Source organism: Miniopterus schreibersii (genome assembly GCF_964146895.1).
Source record: "Miniopterus schreibersii genome assembly, chromosome: 7".
In the NCBI taxonomy this organism is placed as follows: domain Eukaryota; kingdom Metazoa; phylum Chordata; class Mammalia; order Chiroptera; family Miniopteridae; genus Miniopterus; species Miniopterus schreibersii.
The window spans coordinates 160994-187973 of NC_138108.1; the positions used below are offsets into that span (position 1 = coordinate 160994).

The 26980-nt window shown below is 54.1% G+C and overlaps 1 protein-coding gene across 4 annotated transcripts; it reads right to left on the reverse strand.

Moving 5' to 3' along the window:
• Positions 1 to 1941: 1941 nt before the first annotated feature.
• ATG4B (autophagy related 4B cysteine peptidase) lies at positions 1942 to 26979 on the reverse strand. Of its 4 annotated transcripts, none has more exons than XR_013999230.1 (14): positions 26764 to 26831; positions 18405 to 18506; positions 18184 to 18255; positions 16408 to 16506; positions 15961 to 16062; positions 15349 to 15421; positions 12682 to 12761; positions 7012 to 7205; positions 6492 to 6570; positions 6043 to 6188; positions 5518 to 5574; positions 4819 to 4912; positions 2774 to 3436; positions 1942 to 2511 (listed from the first exon to the last, which is right to left on the reverse strand). XR_013999230.1 is itself a non-coding variant. In XM_081143355.1 (13 exons), the coding sequence occupies exons 1-13, from the start codon at positions 26771 to 26773 to the stop codon at positions 3363 to 3365; spliced, it is 1182 nt and encodes a 393-aa protein (XP_080999481.1). In that variant the 5' UTR covers positions 26774 to 26979; the 3' UTR covers positions 1942 to 3362. The 4 variants fall into 4 exon arrangements, 2 of the variants coding, with proteins under 2 accessions (XP_080999481.1, XP_080999482.1); XR_013999231.1 differs by having other exon boundaries at positions 1942 to 2272; positions 2428 to 3436; XM_081143355.1 differs by having other exon boundaries at positions 1942 to 3436; positions 26764 to 26979.
• Between the last annotated feature and the right edge of the window lies 1 nt (position 26980).

Sequence of the window (26980 nt, forward strand, 5' to 3'; positions counted from 1 at the left end):
TAGGATGGTTCCTGGTCCCTTCCTAGGAGAACCCACTGGGGGCTGCACAGGGACCCTGTCTGCACAGACAGCAGCTATGGTACTTGCTTAGCCCCCAACTTGTAAGTGGTCACAAGACAGTTCTGACCGGCTGGGGTAGAGCCTGCGTGTGGCCAGGGGGGTCCTGCACAGCGGCAGCAGTTAGGCCCCATCTCCTCCAAACCAGGCAGGATCCATGCTTGTCCAGGCTCTGCAGACAAGGCTGCCCATCATGTTCACGTGGGTGTGGGCAGAATGCACCAGGCTGCCTCGCCCTCTCCTGGTCACCACATACCACCTTGAGGACACAAGACCCAGCAGCTAAGGATGGCTAGTGTCTGCATGCTCAGTCCTGGGGTGTGGTTCTGATGTTTGCTCACAGGGGTTCAAGTTGCTCACTGCAGCCCTGCTGATGGAAGCAGGTTGGCCCCAGGCATCAGCTTGTCCACCCAGACCATGCTGTATATGCTCAAGGTCAGAATTCGAGCTATGACTAACATTCAACTGTTTCAAAGACAGTCCCAGGGTCCACCACTGAGATGGCCCTGCGACAGTCCTATCATCTGCTTGGTTAACTTGTCACATAACCAGATCCCATCTATAATGAAAAGGAAACTGGGTTGACTTCTTGAGAAGACCTGACACCGGTAGCTCACCTACCTTTGTGGCCACATCAGGGTCACCGTGGGTTGAGCCAGGCCAGTGCTCAGTGAGGGCATGGCTGTCAGGAAGGGTTGGTGTTGGCCGTAGACATGGGTGAGATGACCAGAGGGAGCTGGGTGGGTCCAGGCCGTGCCCCAAGCATCCAGCACTGGCTGGGATGAGGGCTGAGAGTGGACCCCTCAGCTGGAGCTGGGGAAGGCTGGAAACTGGACTAGAACTTTCTCTGGCCTGGGTCAGGATGTAGGGTCAAGGTGGAGGTTGCAGTACAGACCACCCTCAGGGCTGTGGGGTCGGAGGTGGGCAGACTCAGCAAGAGGCTGGAGCCCAGCAGAGTCCCACAGGTGCTGAGCAGCACAGCTGGGGTGGGGGCAGAAATGGGCTGACCTCTGAATCAACAAGGCCACTCAAACTTTCTTCAATAAATACAGCACGTGTTGTCAAACATCCCGGCCAGAGTTGTGGCAGCAGGTGTGGCTGGGGGGCTGCATGCCCCCGAGCACCCTAAAGCCTGTGGGACACTATGGGCAGAATAACAGCCCCCAAAGACATCCATGCTCTCCCCAGAGCCTGTGAACAGCACCTTCCATCCTAGGCTGTCTGGGAAGAAAGGGTCTCTGAAGGAGGGAAGCAGGAGGGGCCGAGCCAGGGGTGCAAAGGCACCTCCGCTGGTTCTGAGGGTGGAGGGAAGGAGGGTGGCTTTGGAAGCTGGGTAGGGCAAGGAAACCTCCCTGGAGGTGCAGGGGGAACCTGCCCTGTGGACATCTTGGTTTGACCTCTGCCCTCAGGATCCTGAGTGTCTGCTGTTTGAAGCCACTGGGTGAGACCTGTCCTGGCACAGACACAGAGGCCACAGCTCGGGTTCCTGGGCCACCTCACCGAGGGACCAGCAGAGAGCTTCCTACTTTGTCTGGCTTTGACCCCCTTGCACCTAAACCAAGGGCAGGCAGGAGGAAGGGGGGAGCAGAGCATGTTGGTCACCCCCTGCACTGTCCCGCCAGGAAGTCTTGGGCACAGTGAGGGAACTGGCTGAGGCACCAGCACCTGCCTGCAGTCAGTGGTCTCAGCTCACTGGAGGGACATCAGACTAGGCCAACCCCTCTGGCTGAAGAACCAGTTACAATGTTTTCCTCACACTTTTTGCTTTAGGCCCACAGGAGGCCAGTGTCACAGCTGACAGAGCCGTGTCAGAGGGGGGGCTCCGTCTACATCACAACTCCTAACTCGAGAAAAGGGCAAGACAGAGACAACAGATTTTGTTTTCTACTGAAACTGTTATTTGCCATGAAGAACTGCAAACTAGACTAAGAATGGACAACACTCTCTTGGTGAGGCTTTTCAAATCACTAGACAGGGTGCCCCTTTGGTCAAGTCGCCACCCGCTTCCACCATTCAAACCACTGCGGGGGCTGCAGCGAGACCTGGCCCAGCAGGCAGGGCGGCGCATTTCCAAGATGCAGCGGGAGGAATGGAGACCGCCCAGCCTTCCTCCTTCCCTGGGGAAGGAGGGAGAGATAGGAAAAGAACAAATTAACTTACGTCGGCAACACTCAGGGGCTAGGATGTCCTCTGCTATCAGATGGGCCCCCACCCGCTGTCCCCACAAATGCAGTCACCGAGGGAGGGAAGGGGCTCCGCAAGGCAGGCCCCGGGAAGGCGGCGGCCACCTCCCTGAGTTCTCCAGGCTCCTGTTCACAGGTCCCGCGGAGGCCACTCTTCAGGGTGGGAGCCATGCTCTCTGGGCCCAACCAGGGTTCAGGGCTGCAGGTGCTGCCGTCAGTGCTGAGAAGGATCTGGAAATGTCTCCGAGTAACGTGATGAGCGATGGGGCGCCTGTCTTGCACCATAAACAGGGTTTCACCCTCTGGCCCCAAACCACCTGAAGCTTTGGTGACGGGAGGGCAGTTCTGCAGCCTCTGCCCACCAGGCTTGCCATGCCCCTGACGTCCTACATGGGCCTGAGGGTCACAGGCCAGGGCAGCTCCCCACCCACTGTGCACCCAGGGGAAGCCAGCGTGACAAGCAAGCAGCAGCAAGTGGGATCTCAAAATGCCGGCACCAGGAGGTGAGGAAGGTGAACCCACTCAGGCGCTACCTGCAGCTCTGTCCTGGCAAGTCACAAGCACAGTGGTCTCTGGTTTGCTCCACCCCTCTGCTATTTATCTCCCAAAGCCAGGAGATGCCAGGCAGTCACTCCTTCCTGTCGCCACTAGGCAGCCCTGGAGGAGCCATGGGCAGGGCTGCAGGCAGAGGGCGCGCAGGCCCAGTCCCCGGGCCACTCCTCACTCGGCCTCCAGTCTTCTTGGACTCAGAACAGGCCCAACAGAAATGCATGTCTGTGTCGAGGAACTTCAAACAGGACTTTAATTCCAAAGAAAACCCAGAACTGAGTCTGGAGGAAGCAGGACGAAGGTGGCATGGACAGTTGGCCCCGCCGCTGTGCAGCTCCCTACAGTGTCTGCTTCTCCCCAGTGGCCCCCAAGTGTCTGGGCCGAGCAGTCCCACTCCTGCAGCAAGGCCTTGAGCACAGTGCAGTCCCCATCGAGGGTAGAGGCAGTCGGGGCACGGCGGCAGGCAGCGGGCAGGATGGATGAAACGCAGTGGCACCAAGTGCCCTGAGGCCGGGCGAGGCTCTCGGAGGCACCCCCAGCAAGGGCCAGTCGAGATGTCCCTGACTAGGATTTTCAAAGGGACAAGATTTCAAAGTCCTCATCTTCTGAGTCAAAGAATCTTTCCAGTCGTTCTACATCAGAAGAATCTAGAAGAAATGAGACAAAATCCATCAGACACCTGCCTGGGTTACTCGGGTGTAGGGAGGAGACAAGCAGCTGTCTGTGCACCAACCACACCTCACTCTGGAGCTAGTCCCGGCCCTGTGCCAACAGGCAAGGGTGCTTGCTGGGGGTGGCCGAGGTGTGGCGGGCGGCAAGAAGACACCAGGACTGCAGAGGGTGTTGCCTTCAGGTCTGAGTTGGCCAGGGACCTCACTGGCAGGGATGGGGGCAGGAAAGAGATGCCAGAGACTCTTACCAAGAGGAGCAGACACACCTCTCACCAGAGCCCAGGAGTATGTGACGGGGCTGAGGGCGAGGGCCACCAGTCCCAAGAGGAGTGCTAACCCTGTACCATCTGCGATGATGGGGCACCTGTCCTGAGTCTCCGGGCCAGCACCGACTCCCACGTGGTTTCTATCAGGCAGTGGGCTCTACATTCCTCAGACTCGTCGGAGAGATGACGAGACAGTGGCTCCACTGTCTTCAGTGATCTTCACAGAAACAAGGGACAGTGGCTCCATCATCCTTGTCCTCAGTGATTTTCAGAGACGGACAGTAGCTCCCTCGTCACTGTCCTCAGTGACCTTCAACACACAGTTCACAGGCTCATCGTGGTCCTCACAGTGGTCATCCCAGAGACAGATGGAGGTGCTCCCAGCCTCAATGCCCAGCCTGTTTTCCGTGGGCCACATGCTCAGTTCACTTGGAGGGAGCTGAGGGGATGTTCGAGGGAGGAGGCCCCTGGCCCCAGAGTCATGGAGTAGTGGAATGCAAAGCTCGCCTGCAGCCATGGTCATCCAGACCAGGACTGGCTCCCATGGTGGACTGTGAGGGGAGCTTGTGCCATCACAGAAAGCCCAGCATATTCTGGATCATACGAAACCTAGGACTTGTGAGGAACACGTCCAGATCCACAGGCACGGGGCCAGGTGAGCACACGTGGTCAGACTGCTGCTGCTATGCTCAGGGCGAGAGGAGGGGGACGTCCAGCAGTGTCCCTGGTTCCGTGCTGCACACATAAATCACCAAGTGACCGCATCTGGGGTTCATACACATCTTTTTTTTTTAATTGGGTTTTTTTTTTTTTTAGGTAGAGGAATCCATTTGTTGTCCCACTTACTTATGCATTCGTTGGTTATTCTTGTATGTGGTCACTGGGGATCAAACCCGCAACCTCGGCATATTGGGACAACACTAACCAACTAAGCTACCTGGACACGGCACACACAAATCTTAAAGGTCAAAAGCAATGGGACCCAGGGGGAAACGAGGGGGAGGACAGAAGCATTACACAGACCACACCAGAGCAACAAAACAGGCAGCACCAATCTCCACCTAAGATACGGAGGTGCAGCCTCAGACTCACCTAAGGACAGGTTCAGGACGTCGGGGCAGGCCAGGTGGGAAGGCTGCTGCTCCACCAGCTCAAACATGGGCAGGGCGCCTCCAAGCAGTGACAGCTGTCAGCAAGACACAGCATTAGAGGAGCCCACAAGGGCACGTCCCCCTACCCCCACCCCCAAATCGCCACTGCAAGCAGGGAAACACTGACGAGAGCAAAGGTGGAGGCTCTTCACCCTGGGCTGAGATGGAAACTCAACAAGATGTCTGCCTACAGGCAACCCATCCTGTGGAAACAGCACTGGAGGCAACCCTACCTCCCACCACCCATCCACAAAAGGCTGATTCTAAAGTTCCTAAACAGCCCAGCCAGGCGTGGCTCAGCAGTTGAGCATCGACCTGGGATCCAGGTGATCGGGGTTCGATTTCCGGTCAGGGCACATGCCTGGGTTGCAGGCTCGATCAATGACTCTCTCATCATTGATGTTTCTATCTCTCTCTCTCTCCCCTTTCCTCTCTCTGAAATCAATAAAGATATATTTAAAAACAATAAAGTTCCTAAACAGTGTCAGTCCCCACATCCTATAATCATGACAAGACGATGCCAGAAGCAGCAGCCATGCGAGGCCACGGGACGCTGCACAGGTGCACCCGTGAGGAATGAGTAGGAAGCAGGTGCCAAACCAGAGACCCCACCCATGCAGACAGGGGAGTTGCTACCAACCTTTTTTACTTGCTGGCACCAGTCATTAAAGTCGTCCTCAGTCTTACAGAAAAAACCCTGAAAGGAAAAACAGTGGTAAAAAGAGAACAGCATAAGCAGTACCAGGCCAAACTTGGCCGTGACGAACAGTGACCTCAAGAGGCCAGATTTCTATTCCCAGTGCCACTGCAGGGACCCTGGGGCACCTCCTGCCATCCATACTTCTCCAGCTTCTGCCCCTCACCACGGGCTCCATCCACACTCTATCTACAGTTGATCCTCTGCCCTGACTGCCCCAGGGCGTTTTTAATGATGAAACGCCAGGGGTGCTGGCAGTGGAAGCTGCCTGGGAATGAGGCAGGTTTAATTATGAGGTAGGGTACACAGGTCCCCTCCCCGTGCCCCTGGGGCTAGGCTGGTGGGTTTGAGGCTTGGCCTCGACCAGCATCTCCCAAGCAGCTCAGCAGCAAGGCCACCGAGGACCAAGGTGCCTACAAGCTCCCGCCTGCAGTCACAGGGGACGGTGGGATGGAGTGGGGAACACACCACAGCGATGGATGGGTCGAGCTCTCCGATGCTCATTCTGCTCGGGGGGTGCTGGCAGTGGAAGCTTTCATCTGGTATCAAGCAGCTGTCAGTAAATTCCACTGCTGGCTGCGTGGTATGAGGGTCCAGGTAGATAAGCTCCTCCCCTGAGCAAGATGACACAGAAGTAAGCAGAAAGGGAGCAGACCTGCCACACCACAACCCGGATGACTAGGTGAGCCAGGCTGGGCAAGACTGCAGGTAGATGGGGTGGGGAAAGGCAGGCACACAGGAGGCACCACTGCCCAGGTGGGGACATGCTGCCTTTCCACTGGTGGCCCTGGGTCAAGCCGCCTCTAGGTGTGTGGGGGGGAGAGAGGGGGCAGCACTGCTCCACTGGACATGTCTCCCCCCCCTTGCCTTCTGGTTGACTGGGGCATCACGGGCATCACTGGGGACCCACCACTCACCCACATAGCCGATGAAGTAGTGGGCACTGTTGGGCTTCCCTCCAATCACTCCCAGGGACTGAGGCATCATGAAACAGCCCTGCAGGAGGGAGGGAAGGCTGCTGAGCACACGAGAGCAGGAGGCCTGCACCCCTGAACAGGAGGCCCGAGGAGAAGGAGCCCCCAAAAGCTTAGGAAGGAGGACAAGAAACACGTGCCGTGGGCTCAGGCGCTCTGTGCAGGGGGTGAGCCTGAGGAAGGTGGACGGGAGGGCCCTGGAAGGAGGGCAGGCAGGCCCGTAGAGTAGGCCTACACACCGAGGCCGGGTGGAGTCAGGTGGCCAATGGGACCACCAAGTCAGGAGGAGGAGCAAGGATAGGGAAGAGCGCAGGGGCCAGTGGAAGGGCAGCCAGGACTACCCAGGTAGAGGCCAAGAGTCCACAGGGTAGTCAGAAGGCTGGAGGACGGGGCCAAGATGATGACACAAAAGGGTTTTAATGTAAAACACTCTTTCCCCACTGGTCAGTGAGGACAGACCCACCTTCAGCGTTTCCACATAGGCCTCGTTGATGTCCGTGAGTCCCAGGCGCAGGGGGATGAGAAGCACCAGGGGTCTCCACAGTGATGGCCTGCTAGTGACCTCGGCTCCCGCAGGGAGTCCGTTACAGTGCCCTTCAGACTCTGCAGGAAACGCACTGGCCTCGGCACATGGAAGGCTGCTCCTGCACAACCTTCCTGAAAAACAGAGATGTGTTTTTATGGGCTAAGTAGGTAGGTACAAGTTCACCCAAAAGAAACAGGTACATAAACAGGGTATACAAAACACACCTCGAACTTGGGAAATAAAGCATAACACTAACCCTGCCGCACACAGAGAAAAAAGAACCAAACATTTTCTGTGTGTTCGATTTAACATTTTCATTTTGAAATAGAGCATACACAGGAAACAGTGCGAGAACACATCTGCGTGCACCTTAGAGAGCCACCCTAAAACAGGCGCCCCGTAGCCACCAGCCTGGCCAATGCAGCACTGACCAGGTCCCCAACTCCTGTGACCACACCTCCAGCAAGGACACCAAGGAACAGCTATTCTTCTATTAAATGTTTAGGCAACTTCTAAGCACACTGGGAAATACTCCAACAAATATGTGAACTAGGGGGTTTGGTGGCAAGAACAGACACTCCACTGGCCTTGAGCACACCTAGCACCCAGTGTGGTTTCTAAACACCTTTCCTGCTGAAAGGAACCAGGCTCCTTAGGGAGGTTGATTCCAGGATGGGGCAGGGGAAGTACCAGGAGAGCCTTGATCTAGTTAATGCCAAAAAGGGGATGCTGACCAATGAAAATGACAGGAACTGACAGAAGACAGAGCCAGCCTGCAGGGATGCCCACCAGCCAAATCTGGGACGATTAATGACCATAGTGGACAACACACTGAATTTAAAGTTTTCAAATGTAAATAAGAGGGTGGAGGGAAGAGGGCTCTTCCTTGAAGGGTTCCCTTGGAGAAGCCTCCCTGCAGACACGTGTTACTCCTCAGGCCATCTATCAATCAAAGGGAAACAGAGACACTGCCCTCACCAGGTGGCCCAGGAAACACTGCTGACCAACAGCAGCCTCCTCCTGTGATGCCCGGGACACAGGCACCAGGTGGCGCTCTTGGTCAAGGTGCTTAGTCCAAATGTGACTGCGAGGAAACCTTAGGTGGAGTGTGGGACATTCTTCAGAGAACCAGGAAAAAGAAAAGAGGAGGACTTCTGGACTAAAGGAAACTCAGCCGGCCTGGGCGACAGTGAGGCCCATGGTTGGGAAGGAGCAGCTTATCTGTGACCTGGTGGCCATGAAGTTCACACAAAGTGCCGACCATGGTGAGTCACAGCTGAGGCTCAGGAGAGGACTGGAATCTCAATGTGGATGGTTGGGGAAAAAGGAACTGGGAGTGAGACTGTACCTTTTTTTTTTTTTTATCTCTGACTACTTAATCTTTCTGTGATACTGTGATTTATAAGGAATATATATTTTGTCTGCCTCCCACTGCTGGCACAGAGCTCTGACCTTTGGAATTTCTTAAATGAGAGCAAACAGGTCTTTGGTTATGTTAGCAAGACTTTTGGGAAGCCCCAAGGGTGGGGACTGTCTCGGGAACCAACCTGAATTAGAGGTTAGAACTTTCAGTCCCACCTCAACCTGTGGGGAGGAGAGAGGAGCTGAGGAAGCTCCAAATGTAATGGCCAATGATTTCATCGATCTCGCCTATGTAATGCAGCCTCCATAAAAACCTAGGAAGGGTTCAGAGAGCATCTGGGTTGGTGGACCATGGAGATGCCAAGACAGTTACCCTGGAGAGGGCAGGAAGCGCCTCCATGTGGCTGTTCCGGAGTCGTATCCTTCAGAATAAACATGTGATCCAGTGAGTACATGTCTCTCTGAGTTTTGTGAGCTGCTCTACCAAAGAATCCAACCGGAGGTGGTGGTGGGAACCTTCAATCTATAGCATTGGTCAGAAGGCAGGTGTAGGACTGAGGCCCTAACCTGTGGGGTCTGATGCCATCTCCAGGTAGATGGTGTCAGAACTGGGTTGAACTGTAGGCCACTCAGCTGGTGTCAAGAACATGTGCCAGCATCTTACCTTCTAATTTCTAGACAGAGACCTCCTGACCTTCCTCTCCCCGCTGCGGTGGTCGTCTGGTGATCTGCATGTTGTTTCAAGGGGCCAGTCCTGGTAGTTATTAGTTCTAGCGTGTCTTCCTTGAAATTACCCGTCTCTGCAACTGGTGCCATCCACACAGCTCCCTGGGAGACTCTTCCGCTAATCTTGTTCCTTTCCCAACTTCATTTTCCCCTTTTACTCTGACCACCAGTGACGGTGCAGGGTTTTCTCCTGGGTTCAGTATATGTCAAATTCTGATATATAATCTGTTAACTTGACTTCCTTTGATCCAAAAGCTAAGAGAGAGGTTTAAAACTTTGAGGCAGTCACATTCGATTCATGGTCAGGCCACATGCCTGGGTTGTGGGCTCAACCCCCAGATGGGCAGGAGGCAGCCCATCAGTGACTCTCTCATCATGGATGTTTCTCTCTCTCTCTCCCCCCTCACTTCCTCTCTGAAATCAATAAAGACATTAAAAATAATAATAATAAAAACACTTTGAGGTAGTAGAGTTTCGTCCTGTTTCCTATGTATTCTACATTAGTTTATATAAACGTTTAAGAGATACATTCTGCCCTAGAGCCTGAGCCTAGAGGGGCATCTGTGGTTTCAATAACTTGGTTTTTACCTATTTGACCTGTCCTGGTCTCTGATGTATGTTTCGCTTATGTTTTGTGATGAGAGCATTCTCTTGCTGACTTGATTCCACCACAAGCACGGACCTCGTCTCTGGAATCACACCAGACACATGGATCGGGGCTCAGGATGGGGCAGGGCCTGTCACAGCTACACCTGGGACTCGCGAGCCTGCGTGTAGCCTGTTACATCACAAGTGTCCTGCTAATAAACAGGTTTTCCTTTGTCCCAGGTGCCCAACTGTACTTTTCTAGTGCTCCCCTAACATTTTTAACTTTAAGTTCTCTATTTTTTTTTTTTTTTATCAATGACAACTAAATAATACATTTGCCTTCCCAACCTCGTGAACCCAGGCCTTTCAGAACTCTGAGCATTTTCTGGGGATTGGTGGCAGGAAGATGAGGCTGCAGTGCCAGTGAGCAGTTTTCTTTTCAGGAAGATTATTGTCACTACTATCATTTGGATGTTTATAAAAATTTCTGTTTTTGCAATTTGGAAATGTTACCAGGAACATGCATATTTTACATGTTCTTGATTTTAAAAATGTGGGGTTCGTTAGCTCTACAGACTCAACCCTTCTTCCAGCCCCAGTTCCTTTACTGCCACTGTCCTCTCTCCTGCTGTTCCAATCCCCACACTCGCCTGTTTTGCTCTATTTCTACTTCTGCCATCGGATTCTTCACCCGCACCTTTTCTGATTATACTTGTATTAGTCTGTTTCCATCTGTGTCACCTGTACTCAGTGCCAGACTACCTTTCCAGTCTATTTTTCCCTGGGTTCCGTGACTTCCCACGGCCCACTGGGCTTCCAAAGGTGTGGCTCTATCAACATCTAACACTGTCCAGGCCTGTTCTGGATGTCCTGATAGGCCCTCAGAGGGTGGGTGGGCAGAGACACCATGGAGCAAAGTGTCCCCTCAGCTGGCACACTTCCTGTAAAACCTGAGCAGGAATGTTGTAAGCCACCTTTCTCTAGAGAAGGCCTTGTAGGATTTCTGACATCAGCAGGCTTTTCTTAGAATCCCGGCACTGTTTCTCCACCTCTGCTTTGCTGAACCAAAGCCTCCCTGCCCGGCCTGCTGCCCTGGGTGACTCAGCAGCGCCCCAGAAAAGCAGCTGACCTGTCTCTACAGAAGCCTGGGCTCTTCCCCCCTGGGCTCTTGACGAGCCACTCAGAATCACCTTTGCTCACCCCGCACCTCACTACACTATGTTCAGTCCCAGTGTCCTTGCTGGTCATGTTCTGATGCTCCTCTTCCTAAATTCCGGTACAGGACATCCTCCATTTGTCCCTGTGATATGCAAACGTAACTCCTGACCGGTGGAAGGGAAGGACGATGCAGTGAGACTGGGCCCTGATCATGGCCAGGCAGCCACACACAGCCCACTTGGGAGCCTGTTAAAAATGCAGGGTCAGACTCTCCCCAGAACCAGACCCATGAGCTCCTCAGACAAGCCCGGGGTCACCTCTCATCACAGTTCTAGCACAGCTTCTCTGAATGACCGAGAAGAGACAGGAGAGGGCCCCACCAGCATCACCCCCCCACACACACCCCAGGCGGATGGAGGTTCTGGAAAGCCGCTTGCCCCTGCCCCCTTCTGGTCACTCCCCTGGAGCAACCAGCCTGGAGCCAGGGGTTGGACGAGTAGCTGGGCTGGACCCTGAGGAGAATGAAGGATGATCCCCAACACTGGGGGGAAAAGAAACTAACGTGTAAGGGAGCACTGTGTAGCCAAACAAGTTATGTAACCATAACATTTTTACTGACAGGAGAAAATGCTATGATACTATGTATTTTTTTGAAAAAACAAAAAAACACTGGAACTGTGTCTACGTATTAGTATGAGCTATTTCTGAGAAGTAAAAGCAAGTGATTCCCCTTCTCTGCATATTTCCTAAGTTTCCAATGTTTCAGAAAATGGAATGTGGAGAAGAGGCAGGAGGAAGAAATATACACCCTTCTGCTAAGGTCCCAAGTTCATCCCCTCTCGGGGAACAGAACAGAACAGTTAAGGGGCGAAGGATATGCTCAGACCGGCAGAAACCAGTGTTGCTTTTTATTAAGAAGTCACATCCCTGGCTCCAAAATCCTATACTGATAGTGTCCTGGAATGGGGCTCACTGCCTGGCAGGGAAGCAACACCCCTGTGAGCTGACAGGCACACTTGTGGCTGAGCTCCACACCACAGTCACATGTGTAAGACCTGCCTCTGAACATCCACATCGACTTGCAAATCTGCACACATCCAAGAACGTAGCTCAAAGTTCTCTCTGTAAAATTGGATTCAAGGCAACAACTTACACCTGGAACTTCAGTAACGTTGGGGTTTAGGCTGCTTTGGGAAATTTGTCAGGAATCGGTGCTGCTGAGTAAAAACTTAGGCATTAAACAGAACAGAGCTCTGTCAGCTTGAATGCAAAATAAAATGTAAAACATGGATTCAAACCTCACTCATGACAGGCTATTTGCCAAACCGAGCTCTCATTCTGCTCTGGACCAAACTTGCGCATGCCAGATTCCTTCAGGTGTCCAGGGAATCTGTCCGGAAAGCGGCAGAGCTGTGTCCCTGCTTCCTGTTACACCGAGGCTCGAGAGGGTGGGGTTGGAAAGTCAGCTGTTCCCGCCTTCCTTGGTGGTACACAATGCACACAAACATCTGCACAAACGCACCTCAACCCAGCACGCCTTAAACCATGGGGGGGTTCCTAACCAACCCAGCTCTGGAGAAAATCCAGGCCCTTCCCCTTCACCTGGTCCTCTCTGTAAAGAAACCTGGGAGCCCCTGGCCTCTGTTCAGGGCACCCAGCTGCTGTGCAGGACTCACAGTCGCCGCATTCAGGCAAGTAAGCCCGGGAGGGACATGTGCTCAGCTGCTGCTCCCTAAGTCCCGTCAGTCCCGAGCCTGCATTCTTGTCACTTACTGATGTCCTCCATCACCACCGTGTTGTCCATTGCTATGTGGACGGCCAGAGCGCTCCACGTGTCGAAGACAGCAAGTTTCCTACCAGAAAGGGGGAGGACACCCAATAAGCTTTCACAAGTCAAGGACGGTTCAGCTCTACAGGATCCCAAGGGAACAGCATTTCTCAGATGAGAAAAGCTGAGGTTCCGAAACGTCAGTGCCAAAAGTGGGAATGAAGTTGAGGTTGGAACCTGTTTCTTCCCCCGGGGCGCAGTGCTCCTACCTTGACCCCCAGCTGACCTTTGCAAAGAGGAAGTCCCTGCACAGAAGCCTCAGGGGCCTCATGTCCTGATCTACTTGGCATGGGGAGGTGGGAACCAGAATGTGAGCCAGGGGCCAGATATCACAGCTTCGCCAACCTGAGGCAGGCCCAGCCCCACTTCACTGTGCTCCCCCAACCTGCCCAGACATGCTGAGCTGAGGTTCCCAGCTGTGAACAACTGAGGAGCGGGCCACAGGATTCTGGCTCTGGAAGAAGGGCAGACTGCCACCAGAAGTATAATGGGGGGGGGGGAGGCATGTGAACTACTCTCAGGTGCAGTGGAGGTAGGCTCCCATGTGAGAGGGAGGACCTGCTGCATCTGGGGACACGGGTATCCACACAGAGCTCCTCTGGGGTGGAAGGCCAGGTGAGATGCCAGGAGAGCACCTGCAGTACCGCACCGACCATTTCCCTCCTGTGCTGAGGGCCAGGTGCCATGCTGAGGCCACAGTAACACGTGTGAGACAAACCCTGAGAGGCTGACATTGCAGGGGGCAGCAGCAAGAAAGAAGCAACCCTCTGAGGTAGTAAGTGCCCCAGAGAACAAAGCAGAGGCAGGAGGTGGCGACCAATGTAGTATAGGAAGGCCCTAATAAAAAGGGCACAGCATGTGCAAAGGGCCCAAGGTGGTGTGTTCTCTGAGAAGCATAGGTACTATGTGCCAGGGAGGAGTGCAGGGCAGCAGGCCCGCACCTGCAGCTTCCCTGCAGTCACCTGGGAGCCCGGGGTGTGCTGAGCAGAAGAGGAATGGGTAGCTGACTTATCATGTGAAAATGACTTTTGCTGCTGTTTGGAGCGACTCTAGAATGGCAAAGAGAAGGAAGACCAACAAAAAGGCAAGGGACGGAGCTCAGACCAGGGTGAGGACAGTGAGATGAGACACACTGGTCAGTTAGGACACACTGGATGGGTGTGTTGAGAGCAGAGAGTACAGCATGATCCCAGTGTCTGGCCTGAGTGCCAGGAAGGAAGGGCTGCCCTTACTGTAGGAGAAGCAGGCTGGGGGGATCAGCTTTGGGTTCTGGCTGTTAGGTCAACATGCCCCTCAGATGTCCAAGGTGCGGAGTGAACATTTTTATTTTTTTTAATATGTCTTTATTGATTTCAGAAAGAGGGAGAGGGAGAGAAACATCAATGACGAGAGAGTTGTCATTGATCGGCTGCCTCCTGCACGCCTCCGACTGGGAACCCGGGCATGTGCCCTGACCGGGACTCCAAGCACAATCTCTTGGATCCTAGGTTGATGCTCAGCTGCTGAGCCATGCCTGGCTGGGCATGAGTGAACATCTTGATGTGACAAGTTGGCACTGGGGATGTGACTCTGGGAGCTGAGTGTGAGCAGGCAACAGCTAAAGCTGGCATGGACAGTGCAGAGAAGCGACCACAGGCACAAGACAAGACTGCAGAGCTCACAGGTGGGGAGGACCAGCAACAGAGGCTGAGGTGCACAGAGGGACAGAAGGACTGGAGAGCAAAGACAGCAACAGCCTGCGCCAAGGGCTGCTTGTCAGACAGCTGAGTAGGAGCAGAAACTCAGCCTTCAGACGTGACATGGTTGATGGTGACCCCAATGGGGCTGCTTCAAGGTGGCAGCAGGGAGGAGCTATCAGACAGGAACAAGACAGGAAGAGCTCACACAGACCACGCTTCCAAGGCATGCAGGGACTCTAAGGGGCACATGGGAGGGCTGAGTAATAGAGGGGGCTGGGTAAGGAGACAGAGAGACAGTGGCAGACTTGAACCAGCTGGAAGTTAGACATATAAGAGAAAAAAGTGCCCTGGAGGATCCCAAGGAACCTGCTAAGGGCAGCTGGGTGGAGGTGGCAGGTGGGTGCAGACGGCAGCCATCCACCACAAGGAGGGAAGAGAAGGGCAATTCCAGGAAGGCACACAGGGGTGTCTATGGGAGCCTCCCACAGGGAGAAGGAGCAGGCCAGCAGACAGAGAGGCAAGGGGCAGAGGAGAAGCTGAGACTAGAGACAGATTTTAAGCAGGGGGAGACAGAACAGAGCCAGAGCCCCACAGAGCCTGCACGGAGGGCCGCCTTCCCCACACAGAGCTGTCATTCCCAACCAGTTCCAACCTCCCTGACCACTGTGATGGATGATCCATGGATAGACACAGAACAAAGGCCCAAGACAATGGGCGAAACCTGGATGAAGGTACTCATTCTATTAGAAAACTGAATTCTGATTCACAAGACCACATGGATGGTCATCTCTGAGGACCCTCCTGAAGGCCCTGAAGAATAAGAGACTCCTTATGCCCTTGAGCAACAGGCCTCAGGAGAGTATGAACACCCCAGCTACATATATGCACATCATGTTCCCCAAAGAAACAGGAGGGACGGAGCTCAGTACGTACTTGAGAACCTGGGCGACTGTGTTGGGCCCGTACCACTGGCCGATAGACTTGCCCTCGCCAACTCCCATTTGTGCTGCAGGAAACAGATCTGATTAGTGATATGCACTCCCCGACCACCAACATCCCTCCCCCCACCTCTTAGAAAAGGCTGGTCCTGGCAGCAGGAGGACACTTTACAGGAAGTCTGGACACGCGCACCCAAACCCGCCTCCAGCATGAGCTGATGGAAATGGACACCAGGGCGCCTCATCCAAAATGGACAAATGCCGTCTCAAGGTTTGTCCTTCACTATGAGCCAGGATTCCAGTCCTTCAATGAGGAGCGGGGTTAGGAAGGAAAACGACCCACTGAATTCAGAGTTGTAGTCTTACTTTCTTCTACAACTGGGAGCTTGATGCTCAAAAGTTGGACTTGTTTAAAACAAAGGACCATTCAGACTCCCTGACAGAACTGGATTTTCACGGACGCTGTGATGAGCAGCCTGGCCCACCCCCAGCAGTCCACGGTGGTGACAGGCCTCATGCCACACACACAATACAGCAAAGCTCTCGGGAACCCCGGGACTTGCTGCCCGTCTAAACAGCCAGGACTGGGGCACCCTGCCCTGCCCACCTATCTGGTGGATAGAGTAGTAACTGTCCTTCCTGTCGATGAAGGCGTTGAGGACGTGGAAGTAGCTGTCTGGCTGCCTCTTCCGCTGTGTCCACCTCCAATCTAGTGGAGACAGGTGCAGAAGTGCAGTTTTACCAAGTGTGAGGAAGAAGCCTTTGCGTCAGGAAACACTCAAGACACAGGTGGCACCCAAAATGCCCAAGTCCCCAGGATTCCAAAGATGCCAACCCATCAACACAAATCCATACAGAAAACAACAATGGTTTCAGGCATTAGAAAATTTCTGAAAGACAAACACTTGGCAGCATACTTTAAAGTTGCCTTTTTAAATCAATGAAACCCAGTGGGTCATTACTGAAAAAGCCCCTGAATCCCTACCTGTGTTTTTCACAACCTCACCCACGGTCCTTGCTTCCTGAGAGCTTCCCTGTCCCCGGGGTGACTCACCTCGGCCTAAGTGCTGGCACAGCAGGGCCTGGGCGAAGATCATCTGTCCACAGCGGAGCATGCAGCCCCAGCCCGTGTCCGAGGTGGGGCCGGTCCCCCCTGTGGTGGCGCAGAGAAAGCAGACTCGTGGTCAGGTCACTCTACACTGCAGGCGTCAGTCAGCTCAGCAACACCCAGGACCTAGAACCTGGTCATGCCAACAACCCACTGCTGGGGAGTGAACTGTCCTAACAACCCTCTCCACTGGGCAAAATACCCAAGCAAGTCACAGAGAAGGACGAGTGTCTGGAAAACACAAGGAGACGCTGCACCGGTGAGTCACCAGGCACGAAGACAGCGGAGCAGGAAGGTGGTCAGCACTGGGAGGGGCAGGGCTCGGGGTCAGCACTGAAGGTGCACGTGCCCTGGGCCTGTCCTCATCCTGTCCACTCACTAGTGCGCAGACTCTGACACTGAACATGTGATACCACGTATGGTGAGACAGGCCTGGACATACAAGAAATGCCCTGAAGTCCCAGCTGTCAGCAAGGCCCAGGGTGGCTGACACTAAATGAGCAGACTCAGGAGCCAGGCCACATGGGCTGCAGTCTCACCTCCAAACCTCAGGGGCCCTGCCCAAGCATGCAGGGACAAAGCCCAACTCCTGGGGCAGGGGTGAGACCAAAGAAGGTGCTCAGCATGGTACCTGTCACCCCCCACCCCACCTTCCATACCAACAAGCCATGTCCAAGAGGCAAAGGAAGGAAACACCACACTGGCCTTCAGAACCAGGGCAGCCCACCTCCTCCTCAATGACTGTGTCACACAGCACAAGGCTCCTCTCTAGCCTGTCCTCCTTCCCTGTGTTCAGGCGTCAGACCTGCAGGACAGCACTGTCCGTCCTGGCACCACACAGCACACCTCAACTGGTGGGAGGGCAACTGCACCCCCTGTACCCACGGCCAAGTGACAGCCTCAGAGCAGGTATGGAACCAGAAAAGAGTACACCTGACAAACCACATCATTAAATATTAACCTGGGGGACACCGGTATCATTTCCCTACATTTCAGTGCTCTCTATATCAAGCACTGTGGCCGTTTTACGCCCACCTCACTTCTGAAGCACAGAAGAAACCACATCTTGGAGAGGCACCGAATCGAGACTAGGCACTGAGGAGGTGTAGCCTCCTGGCCCCAAATCTCTGATCTCAGGTCTTCTGACTGGCAAAGGCCAGGCCAAGCTGGTCCTCAACTTCTGTCCGTCCCCAGGGCACAACGACGAGGAATCACTTTTAATGAAATGTACTTTAGTGTCACGGGAAAGCAGGTCCCAGCCACCCTGCCCTCCAGCTCTCCCACAGTAAGTGTGGAACATATTAGGAAAGACAACGGTGCAGAGCAGGGCCTCCAGCCACCCTGGACCTGCAGCCCTGACCCAGAAAAAGACTCAAATATATAATCCCACTGAGCCTCTCAGCACTTGCTGCTCCACAGCCCAGTTTCCTCCGTTTTCACTGCTGTTGGGGACTCCGTACCCTGACTTTAGGTCCTAGTAACAAATGGTGACTTACAGTTGGAAGCCACTGCCAGGAGCCCTGGTTTGGAATCTAGCTCCGCCACAACTCGGGGCGAGACTCGCCAGCTCACTGCCCTGGGGTTGCCATGAGGACTAACAAGAAGTGACACGCACTGGGCATAGCCAAGTTAACCTACTTATCAACCTGTCTTCCTCCTTCTGAAGAGTGCACATTGCATTGCACTGCACGTTGCGCCCCACACTGAGACAAGCATACTCACCGATGGCTGGGAAGTTCTTCCTATATGTAAACCAGAGTCTGGAGGCCACATCAGATAAGATCTCGTCCTTTTCTAGAGAATGTTTAAGGGAAGAACACGCACACACAAGGCCGTAATCAGTACCAGGTCATAGGTCAGAGTTAGCAGACAACGATTATTACCACAAAATGGGCTTGGAGACTGAGCATTAAGAGCACAGGGGGCTCCAACACTGCTGATACCTGTGAAGACGCTATATTTTCTACCCAGTATCCAAACAGGCTCCGAGGTCTCCGGGAAATCTTCAAACTCGGCAAATCGGAGAGTGTCATAGGTCAGAGTAGCTATTAAAACCAAAGATACACACTGATCAAATTTTTATAATTTCATAAAATAGTATCAGAATATCACATTTCCATATTTAAAAACCCATGTGGAATTCTGTGTCTGAGGGCCGCCCAACAATTGATGCCAGCAAATGCATGTGACTGGGCAGGGGCTCTGTGATGTGTAGGGACATGTGGCGATGAGGTGGTGGGACCTGCCACCCCACTTACTGAGCCTTTCAGATTTGAAGCCAGAGTCAGTACCCACAGAAACAAGGATGAGAGAACAACTGGGGGCCAGGCCCAGGGTAGAGAAAGTAAAAACAAAACAAAAACAAAGTCACCTGATTTAAACACTTTAGACTTAAAAATGACAGCCCAGCCAGTGTGGCTCAGTGGTTGAGCATCGACCTGTGATCCAGGAGATCGGGGTTGGATTCCAGGTTAGGGCACATGCCTGGGGTTGTAGGCTCGATCCCGAGTCGGGGGCGTGCAGGAGGCAGCCGATCAATGACTCTCATCATAGATGTTTCTCTCTCTCTCCCTCCCTCTCTCTGAAATCAATAAACACAGATCAATAAAGGACAAAAGCAAATAAAACCACATCCATCATCTTTGTGTACAAGGGAGGCCAGACTGACAAACGTTACAGGAAGCTTTCACAGCCGTCACTAGACGTCACATGGGAACACGTGCCCTGAAGCCATGCTGTAGGCGGGTGCATCAGGGGCAAGAAACCAGAGCCCTCCCAGATGACTGGGGTCCAGCCCACCACAGATTTCTTGGTGAGGGGCACTTAGCTATAGAGGGGCAGAGTGCCAATGCCTGGGTGGGACACTAGGCTCTAGAAGTGCAGAGAAAAGACCCCTAAAGCCCCAGGTGCCAAGAGGCCTGGAGAGCAAGGCCTGGAGCCTGCTTTCACTTCAACGATGATACCAGAGGGGCACAGCCACCAGCTTCCACCTGCAAAGCCCCACTTCCTAATGAGGTCGCTATGTGCAGAGCACGGGGTCTACCCTACTGAACTAACAAGACCGTAATCTCTTCTTATTTTGTGTTGCTTCCATGAGAAACAAGACAGGCCCAGGGTCCCTCCTGTCTACAGAACCCTGGCTGAGGGAACCCTGCCTCCACACCAGGTCCCCACGCCTGCAAGGCGAGGTGCATGTGTGCTCTGAGTGCCCCATCTCTGCAGCTGCTCTTCAGAGAACCTTGAACACACGACTCTCACCTGCTGCCTCTCAAGCTCCCACAGGGCCCAGTCACATCCATCACCTGCAACTTCACAGAAGTCTTTGGGAAATCAATGCTATTATATGAGTTTCTCTCATATCTTTATTTTTTGAAAACAGCTCCACCATTTGGTAAAAATGATGTACGCTATTTATTTAAAAAAAACAAACTACAAAAATCTTGTAAGAAATCATCTGCAGCCCGGCTGGGTGGCTCAGTGGGTTGGAGTGTCACCAGAAGGTGACAGGTTCAATTCCCAGTCAGGGCACATGCCCAGGTTGCGGGTTAGATCCCGGGTCAGGGCATGTGGGGAGGTCATTGATCAATGTTCTTCTCACACATCAATGTTTCTCCCCCGCCTCTAAAATCAATTTTTTAAAAATGTTAAAAGAAAAAGACTACAAAATCACCTGCAGGTGCACGCCCAGCAGTGACTTCCTTCCAGCAGCTGTCTGCATACCCATGAACAAGGCTATGGCACCACCTGTCGCTTCCTCATCTTACTCTCGAGGAGGAGGTCAACGCCCAGAGTCACAGCTCCACCAGTGTCTCGTGTCTCACCGTTCTGTGGCATGAACGACCACACCATAACAGACTCAGGGCCCTGTGGGGTACGCCAGTTTCCTGCTAGTACCCTGCTCATCTTTCTGTGTTGTACACAACCCCAAGGAGAGGCAGAGGCAGAGTGCGAGCTCTGGCACTCACAGGCTACAGGTTCCTGAGGCGTGTACGTGACCTCTCAAAGTGAAAATCCCCTCACCCATAGAATGGGGAAAATAAAAGGACGCTCTCACTGCGTGGCCATGAAGTGTCCAGGGACCCTCCCCAGGAGGTTGTGAACAGAAGGCTCCGAGGTCAGCGGTGTCAACAGGGACAAGCACTGCACACTCAAAGGCAAGCACCTCACTATACCAGAAGCTAAACCAATGCACAGCTGAGTGCCCATCACAGGGCCTGACCAGGAAGGCAGCAAACTGGGCCATCAGATCCACAGCCACAGGCCAGTGTGCACGACACAGAGTTTTCAGGTTTTCGTAAGCCCAGGCCCAGCTCTGTCTTTCAGGGTCCCAGGAGTCCTGTTCTTCCAGAGCAGGCCCTGCTGCCGAGGGCCATGGAGGGATGGCAGGTGCCCGGGCCTCAATACTCTGCTCTCACCTGTCTCCTGTGTCCATGCATCCACAGTTAAGTCAACCAGGCCGCTTAGTGACGAGAATGCACAATGTAACATCGAGTTTGTTTCCCCTCTTTTACATAAGATTATTTGTTCCTATATGTGATTGTAAAAACTGAGTTGGGATAAACAAAAAGTCCATCTTCTCAAGGAGCCAGAAACACCACACGTCTCTGCTGTTCCTAAGACACCTCCACATCCTCAGGAACAACCATCTGCTGTGACCCCTGGGCCTTCACCAGCACGTAACTCTAAGCCAGTTTACTATCAAGAAAGAAAGGTGCCAACGGCACCTGCCCGATGGCCATCAACCGCAATTCTCATCCTGCTGGAGCTGGAACATTCTACTAATGTAGGAGGCCTTCGGGGGCAGCAGCTGAGAACTAAAGATGCACACACACATCTCCTAAAATGCTGGAGAGCTCTGAGCTTTGGCAAGTAGCTCCTCTGTGGACAGTGACACATGTGCAAAGACCACAACACCATCACTGAGTCTGCAGTGTCACTCTAGACACTGAGACACTCCTCAGACACCTACCTTCCCAAATGACAAAAAGGAGGGGAAAGGCTCATTCTGAATGGGGGCAACAAGGCCTGGGGCAGCTCTGAAGTTGAGGGGTTTCATCACTGGAGTGGCAAAATGCAAAGCAGGCATATTTCTTAGGTTTATGAGCAAACTTTATAGGCAACGAAGCTAACTTCAGAGGGAAGGCAGTGAGAGGTCATCTATTAAGTTAAAATACATCACCAAGTTTCCTACCATAACTAAGAAAATTATGGGTTGTGTAGCCTCAGATTCTTTACTGCATGAGCCAAATGCCAGCGAGAAGACAAGACACTTGCAGGAAAAAACTACAAGGAACAACCCCAGCTCTTGCCAGCTAGGTGGGAGTCACGCAGTGACAGCACCCATATCTACGGGGTCCCTAAGAAGGCTCCCATCCCCGTCCCCCTGCACGTCGCTGCTCTTCCTGTCTATGCGCCTAGGCCTCTGCCCCCCAGCTGAACACATGTCATGTCTGCCTCTGGAACTGACATTCACGTGTCCCAATGCACGTAGCTTCCTCAGGAAGGGGACCATCATGGGCTCTGTGCCCTAGCGGACAAAACAGTCCCCCGGTGTGGAGCCAGATGCATTGGCACTCTGCTCAGTCTCGTCACCCCCACAAGTCTGTGACCTTCCTGTGCCTTGGTTTCCTCACTGGTGAAATGGGAACAGCTGTGGTTTCCTCAAGGCTTGTGTGAGGAAAGCAAGCTAACAGATGTGAAAAGCTGTGGCCTGCGCTGGGCGACAGCAAGCACATCTCCACATGGGCCCCCTGGGACTCCCTGAAACAGGTGAGACAGGATGACACTCCGTGACCAAACTGAGCTGCAACACCTCACACAATGTACACAGGAGACCCACCACACTGAATTCCTTCACGACCACTGCATCCAGGTAACAACACACTGTCCTCACACGGACAGGCCAGGAGCAGAGGCCAGCAGCCCTGTCACTGCACAGGCTCATTCCAATCTGCAAGCTTTCACTTGGAAAATGAGCATGAGGAGCACCAGGATCTGCAACAATTTTGACCAAAAACGCAAGTGAAGCACTTCGCATCCCTGAGCAGCCACCAGAAGTCTTGACTGGCTTCCATGGTGGCTCTGACTATCCCACCTGCACTGGAGGACAGGACCAAAATGTCCTGCCTGACGCCTGAAATGCCACAGGCCGGGCACCTTCACAGGTCCCTCTGCACTACAGAGGCACCTAGACCCCCAAGCTCCTAGACCTTCTGGATCCGACTCTCTAACAGAGGAAGAAGAAATTTTCTAAGTAACACTTACTTCTAATGCTCAACTTTCTAATTTCTGTGAAGATTGGTTTTGAAGACAAAGACCACTTGCCAGCTGTGTGAAACTTAACTTCTCTGAGCCTCAGTCTCCTCAGCTATCAAATGAGGCAAAACTCAGCCCAGTGGGGACAGCACAGATGAGTGTAAGGCTCCAGCGACGTGCATGGCAGCCAGCAGCGGTTTTGAGCACCTCCACTCTCCACTATTTGTATTACTTCAGGCCTCCTGAAAACTCTGCTCTGACACAGGCCTGCGGCTTCCAGCTGCCTCCCAGAGCTGGCCCCTCATCTCAATCCACAGCCGCATTAAGATGTCCCCCTCTTCCCACGCAATGTCCTATTGTTTATGAAGCAGTCCCATACCTCCCGAGTTAAAAGGACTCCAACCTCGAAAAGCATGCCAGTCTCCAGAGCCCCTGGTCTTGACTTGACTTTGGAGTAAGACGGCGCCAGGAGAAGCCAGAAGGAGAGGCGCCGTCCGTCTCACCAAGGGACTCTCTGAGAAGCACTTTCCCCACGTGGTCACCCGGGCCCCAGACACCCGGTTTCCCACATTCGCCCCCCCCCCCCCAGGATACCCCTAACCGCCCTGGAAGAGGGCGTGGGGAGCCCTTTAACAGCACGGTCACTGCTTAGAAAAAAGCTTCTGTTCAATGTTATTAATCTGACAAAATTGGGGAATTGTGCTCAAGGAATGTAACTAACTTCTCTACACTTAGCACCAATCACACTGTCATTCAAATTCAACCAGGGAGAACCACAAAACATGTCGCAGTTAGATTTGAGAGCATGTTTCAAGGATACTTCCCCCAAACACTCCTGTATTCTGGAAGATTGTCCTTTATAAATAAAATCAAGTGAAGGGGTCTACCTTCCCTTTAGAAAACATTTAAGATAATATGTTTGCAAGTAGTTATTTTTTAAAATCTAAAATACTTCATATGAAGATGCTAGTGGTTCAGTTCTGAATGAAAAGACGGATGAGGGGGAAGGGAGGGGGGACGGGATACATGGTATGGGACACAGGACGAGACAGAACTGGGAACATTAGCAACACCAGGAACCTGGAAAGCACTGCTTCAGTGAACAGAGGGGACAGAATGTCCATGTTACTCTCACTGCCCTGCTGTGGGGAGCCCTTCTCATTCACCGACACCTTACACCAACAGACTGGATCCGTGCTCCACACAAGCTCCACGACCAAAGTTCTTATAGCACAGGAATGTGCAGGTTATTAATTCAAAGTCTGCTTCTTCAATCACCAACCACGTACGTGCCAGACACAATGTGAAGACTAGAGATGCAAGCATGAGACCCTGCTCTGTCTTCAAGGAAGGACAGTGAGGCCATCTGAACGCTGGGCCTGCCAGGTCCTTGAACCAGGAGTGTGTTCTGATGGACAGTGCTGGAGGTTCAGTGGAGAAGACAGACAGCCTGCAGTCTGCCTGGTACCTTTGGAACTCTAAGCACTGGCAGCCCTGGGTGACCCCGCCCCTGCCCCCTGGTTCCTCCTCTTTTTTCTCCCACACTCAAGACGCTCAGTGACCTCTGCACACTTGTACCTCTAGACCAGGTCTACTCCCTCAGCTCCAGGCCCATGGACCCAACGCTCCCCAGATATCACAACATGAATGTCTAACAGGCACCCCACAGTCAACACATACAAAACCGACTTGAAGAGCTCCCCACCAGGCAGGATATCCCCAAGTGTTCCCCATCTACTTTTTTTTTAATTTTTATTTTTATTTAAAATATTACAAATGTCCCTTTATCTCCCCAATGACCCATTCCACACACACCCCACCCCATCTACTTTTTGAGCTCAGGCCATACACTGCTTCACCATCTCAACTCCTTTCTCTCCATCCCCACCCCTCACCACTTCCCATCTGCACACAGCCCTACCATCTCAACCTTCCACACACCCAGAATTCAGCCTCCTCTCTGACCCTGACCCAGCCTCCCAGACTTTTCCCTGGCTTCCTGCTGCTGCCCTGCCCTCTGCAGCATGTTCTCAGCAGAGCAGCCAGAGTGAGTCTGCTACACATACCTCCAGTATGGTTACTCTCAAGCCTTCCAGAAGGTCACTGTCTCCTTCAGGATGAGCATACCATGACCCAGCAAGGCCCCATCCTCGAGCCCAAGTTGCCTCTCGGCCTCCAGCTTCTGCTCCTCAGCCCACTCGCTGCACCCTGGCCACACTGGCCTACTTGCTGCTCCTTCATGCCACCTGCCCTTCCTTCTGCACTGCTTCTAGGTCTTGGTAAAACTTACCTCTGCAGTGAGACCTTCCCTGGCCATCCTGGCGCACACTCCAACCCCCCTGCTTGACCCACATCACGCTTCCACATGACCCATGCCACTGGTGTCACGTCTGGAATGTGAGGAGCGCATGGTTATCATGTATTCTGTTCACTTCTCCAGCCCCAGCGTCTGTAACAATGCCCAGCACAAACCTCCCGCACAATAACAAATGTAGTTTACTGAATGGATGACTGAAAACCACCAGAAATCTCGTAACACTTGGTCAAGGAAGGCAGACTCTAGGACAGCCAGGATCAGGGGAGGGTGGGCCATTAATCATCCCTAAAAGGATGTAAGCATCAGGTCAGAAGAAAACTCTCCACCACACCCTACAAACATCACGTATGTTTTTATCAGCATCAACATAGGCCTTCGAACGCAAACACCTTTTCTACTTTGAAGCAGCCTTGAGTGTCCCATTAGGATATCATCACGTGGCTACTCCTAACTTTATAATTTTTTTTTAATACTCACCAGAAAATATGTTTACTGGTTTCAGAGAGACAAGGGGGGGGGGGGGAGATACATTGATGGGAGAGGGAAACCTTGATCGGCTGCCTCCTGCACCCCCCTGACGGGAGAGCGAGCCCAGCCGCCAGCCGCCAGCCACCCAGCCACCCAGCCGCCCAGCCGCCCAGCCAGGGTGGCCACTCCTAACTTCAACATGACGGTTTTCACGCTTCAGGTAATGTGGCCAACGTGAAACTGTCTTCCACCTTAACCAAGTCCCTCACATGAACAACTTTAGGCATCACAAGTAATTCTATTCCTTCCCCACCCCATGTCCCAGGAAACAGTACCACAGTGTATGGTACTTTTTTGTTTCTAAAGGAACTTCACACAAAAAAACCCGCGTGGGTAACAGGCTCCTTTGGGAGTCGGGGCTCCGGTTCCCCCCAGCCACCCACCCCGTGAGTGAGGAAACGCCCAAGTCACTGGAATGCTGGCCGCACGTCGACTTCAGTTTCCAAACGGAGAGCGCAGTAGGCGCGTTGCAGCTGCCGAGGGGTGGCCGCGGCAGGGGCGACGCTGCGGCGAGCGGGCCCGGGGCAGCTCCCTTCCCGGGGCCGGCGGGACCCACGGAGGCCGCCGCCCGCGGAGCCGCGCCAGGGCCCCGGGACGCGGACCCAACACGCCCGCCGGCAGAACCGAGGGGAGAACCCGCCGCGCCCGCGGAGCCCCGCCCCCGCCCCGCCCGGCCTCGGGACCCCGGGAGTTCAGGCCGACGAGCCGGCTGAGGCTCCCACGCTCGGCCACAGAAACACCACCCGGGGTGGCGCCGGCCGTCAAACCCCGAACAAGGGGCGCCGGGAGTGCCGAGCACGTGTCCTGACTCCAACCCACCCACAGAACTCCACAGAAGGGAAAGCGCTTCCCCCGTCGCTCCGAGCGGGGCGGCGGCAACAGCTCCCACGGCCGCCGCTTCGGGACCCGCGCCGCCCGAGCCCCCCCTCCTGCCCCCGGCGCCGCGTTGCCCCTTCCCGTCCCCGCTGGCCTGGGGCCTGCCAGGCCGGTCACCCGGGTGCCGCGGGCGAACCGGAGAAGCGCGAGACCCGCAAACACCGGACTGTCAGACCCGAGCCGGCCTCCCCGCAGACGCCGCCCCGCCCGCTCCGCCCGGGGCCACACCCCGCCCACCGCCGCCCCGCGCCCAGGCCGCGCCGGGAGCGGCCGAGGGGCCGGGCGAGCGGCGTCCGCGGGTCCCCATCGCCCCGGCAGGCCCTCACCTGCGTCCATCTTCCCTCTCCGGCCGCCGACTGAGCGCCGCGTCGCTCCGACGGGTCCGCAGCGCGACGCGACGGGCCGCCGCCAGGGCCAATCCGGGGCACGGGCGGGGCCGGAAGTGCGCGCGGGAGGGCGCCGGCCGCCATCTTGACGTACGGCGGAGGCCCGCACGGGGGGCCCGACTCTTGCGCTCCGCACCGCGGCGGCCTTAGGCGCGCG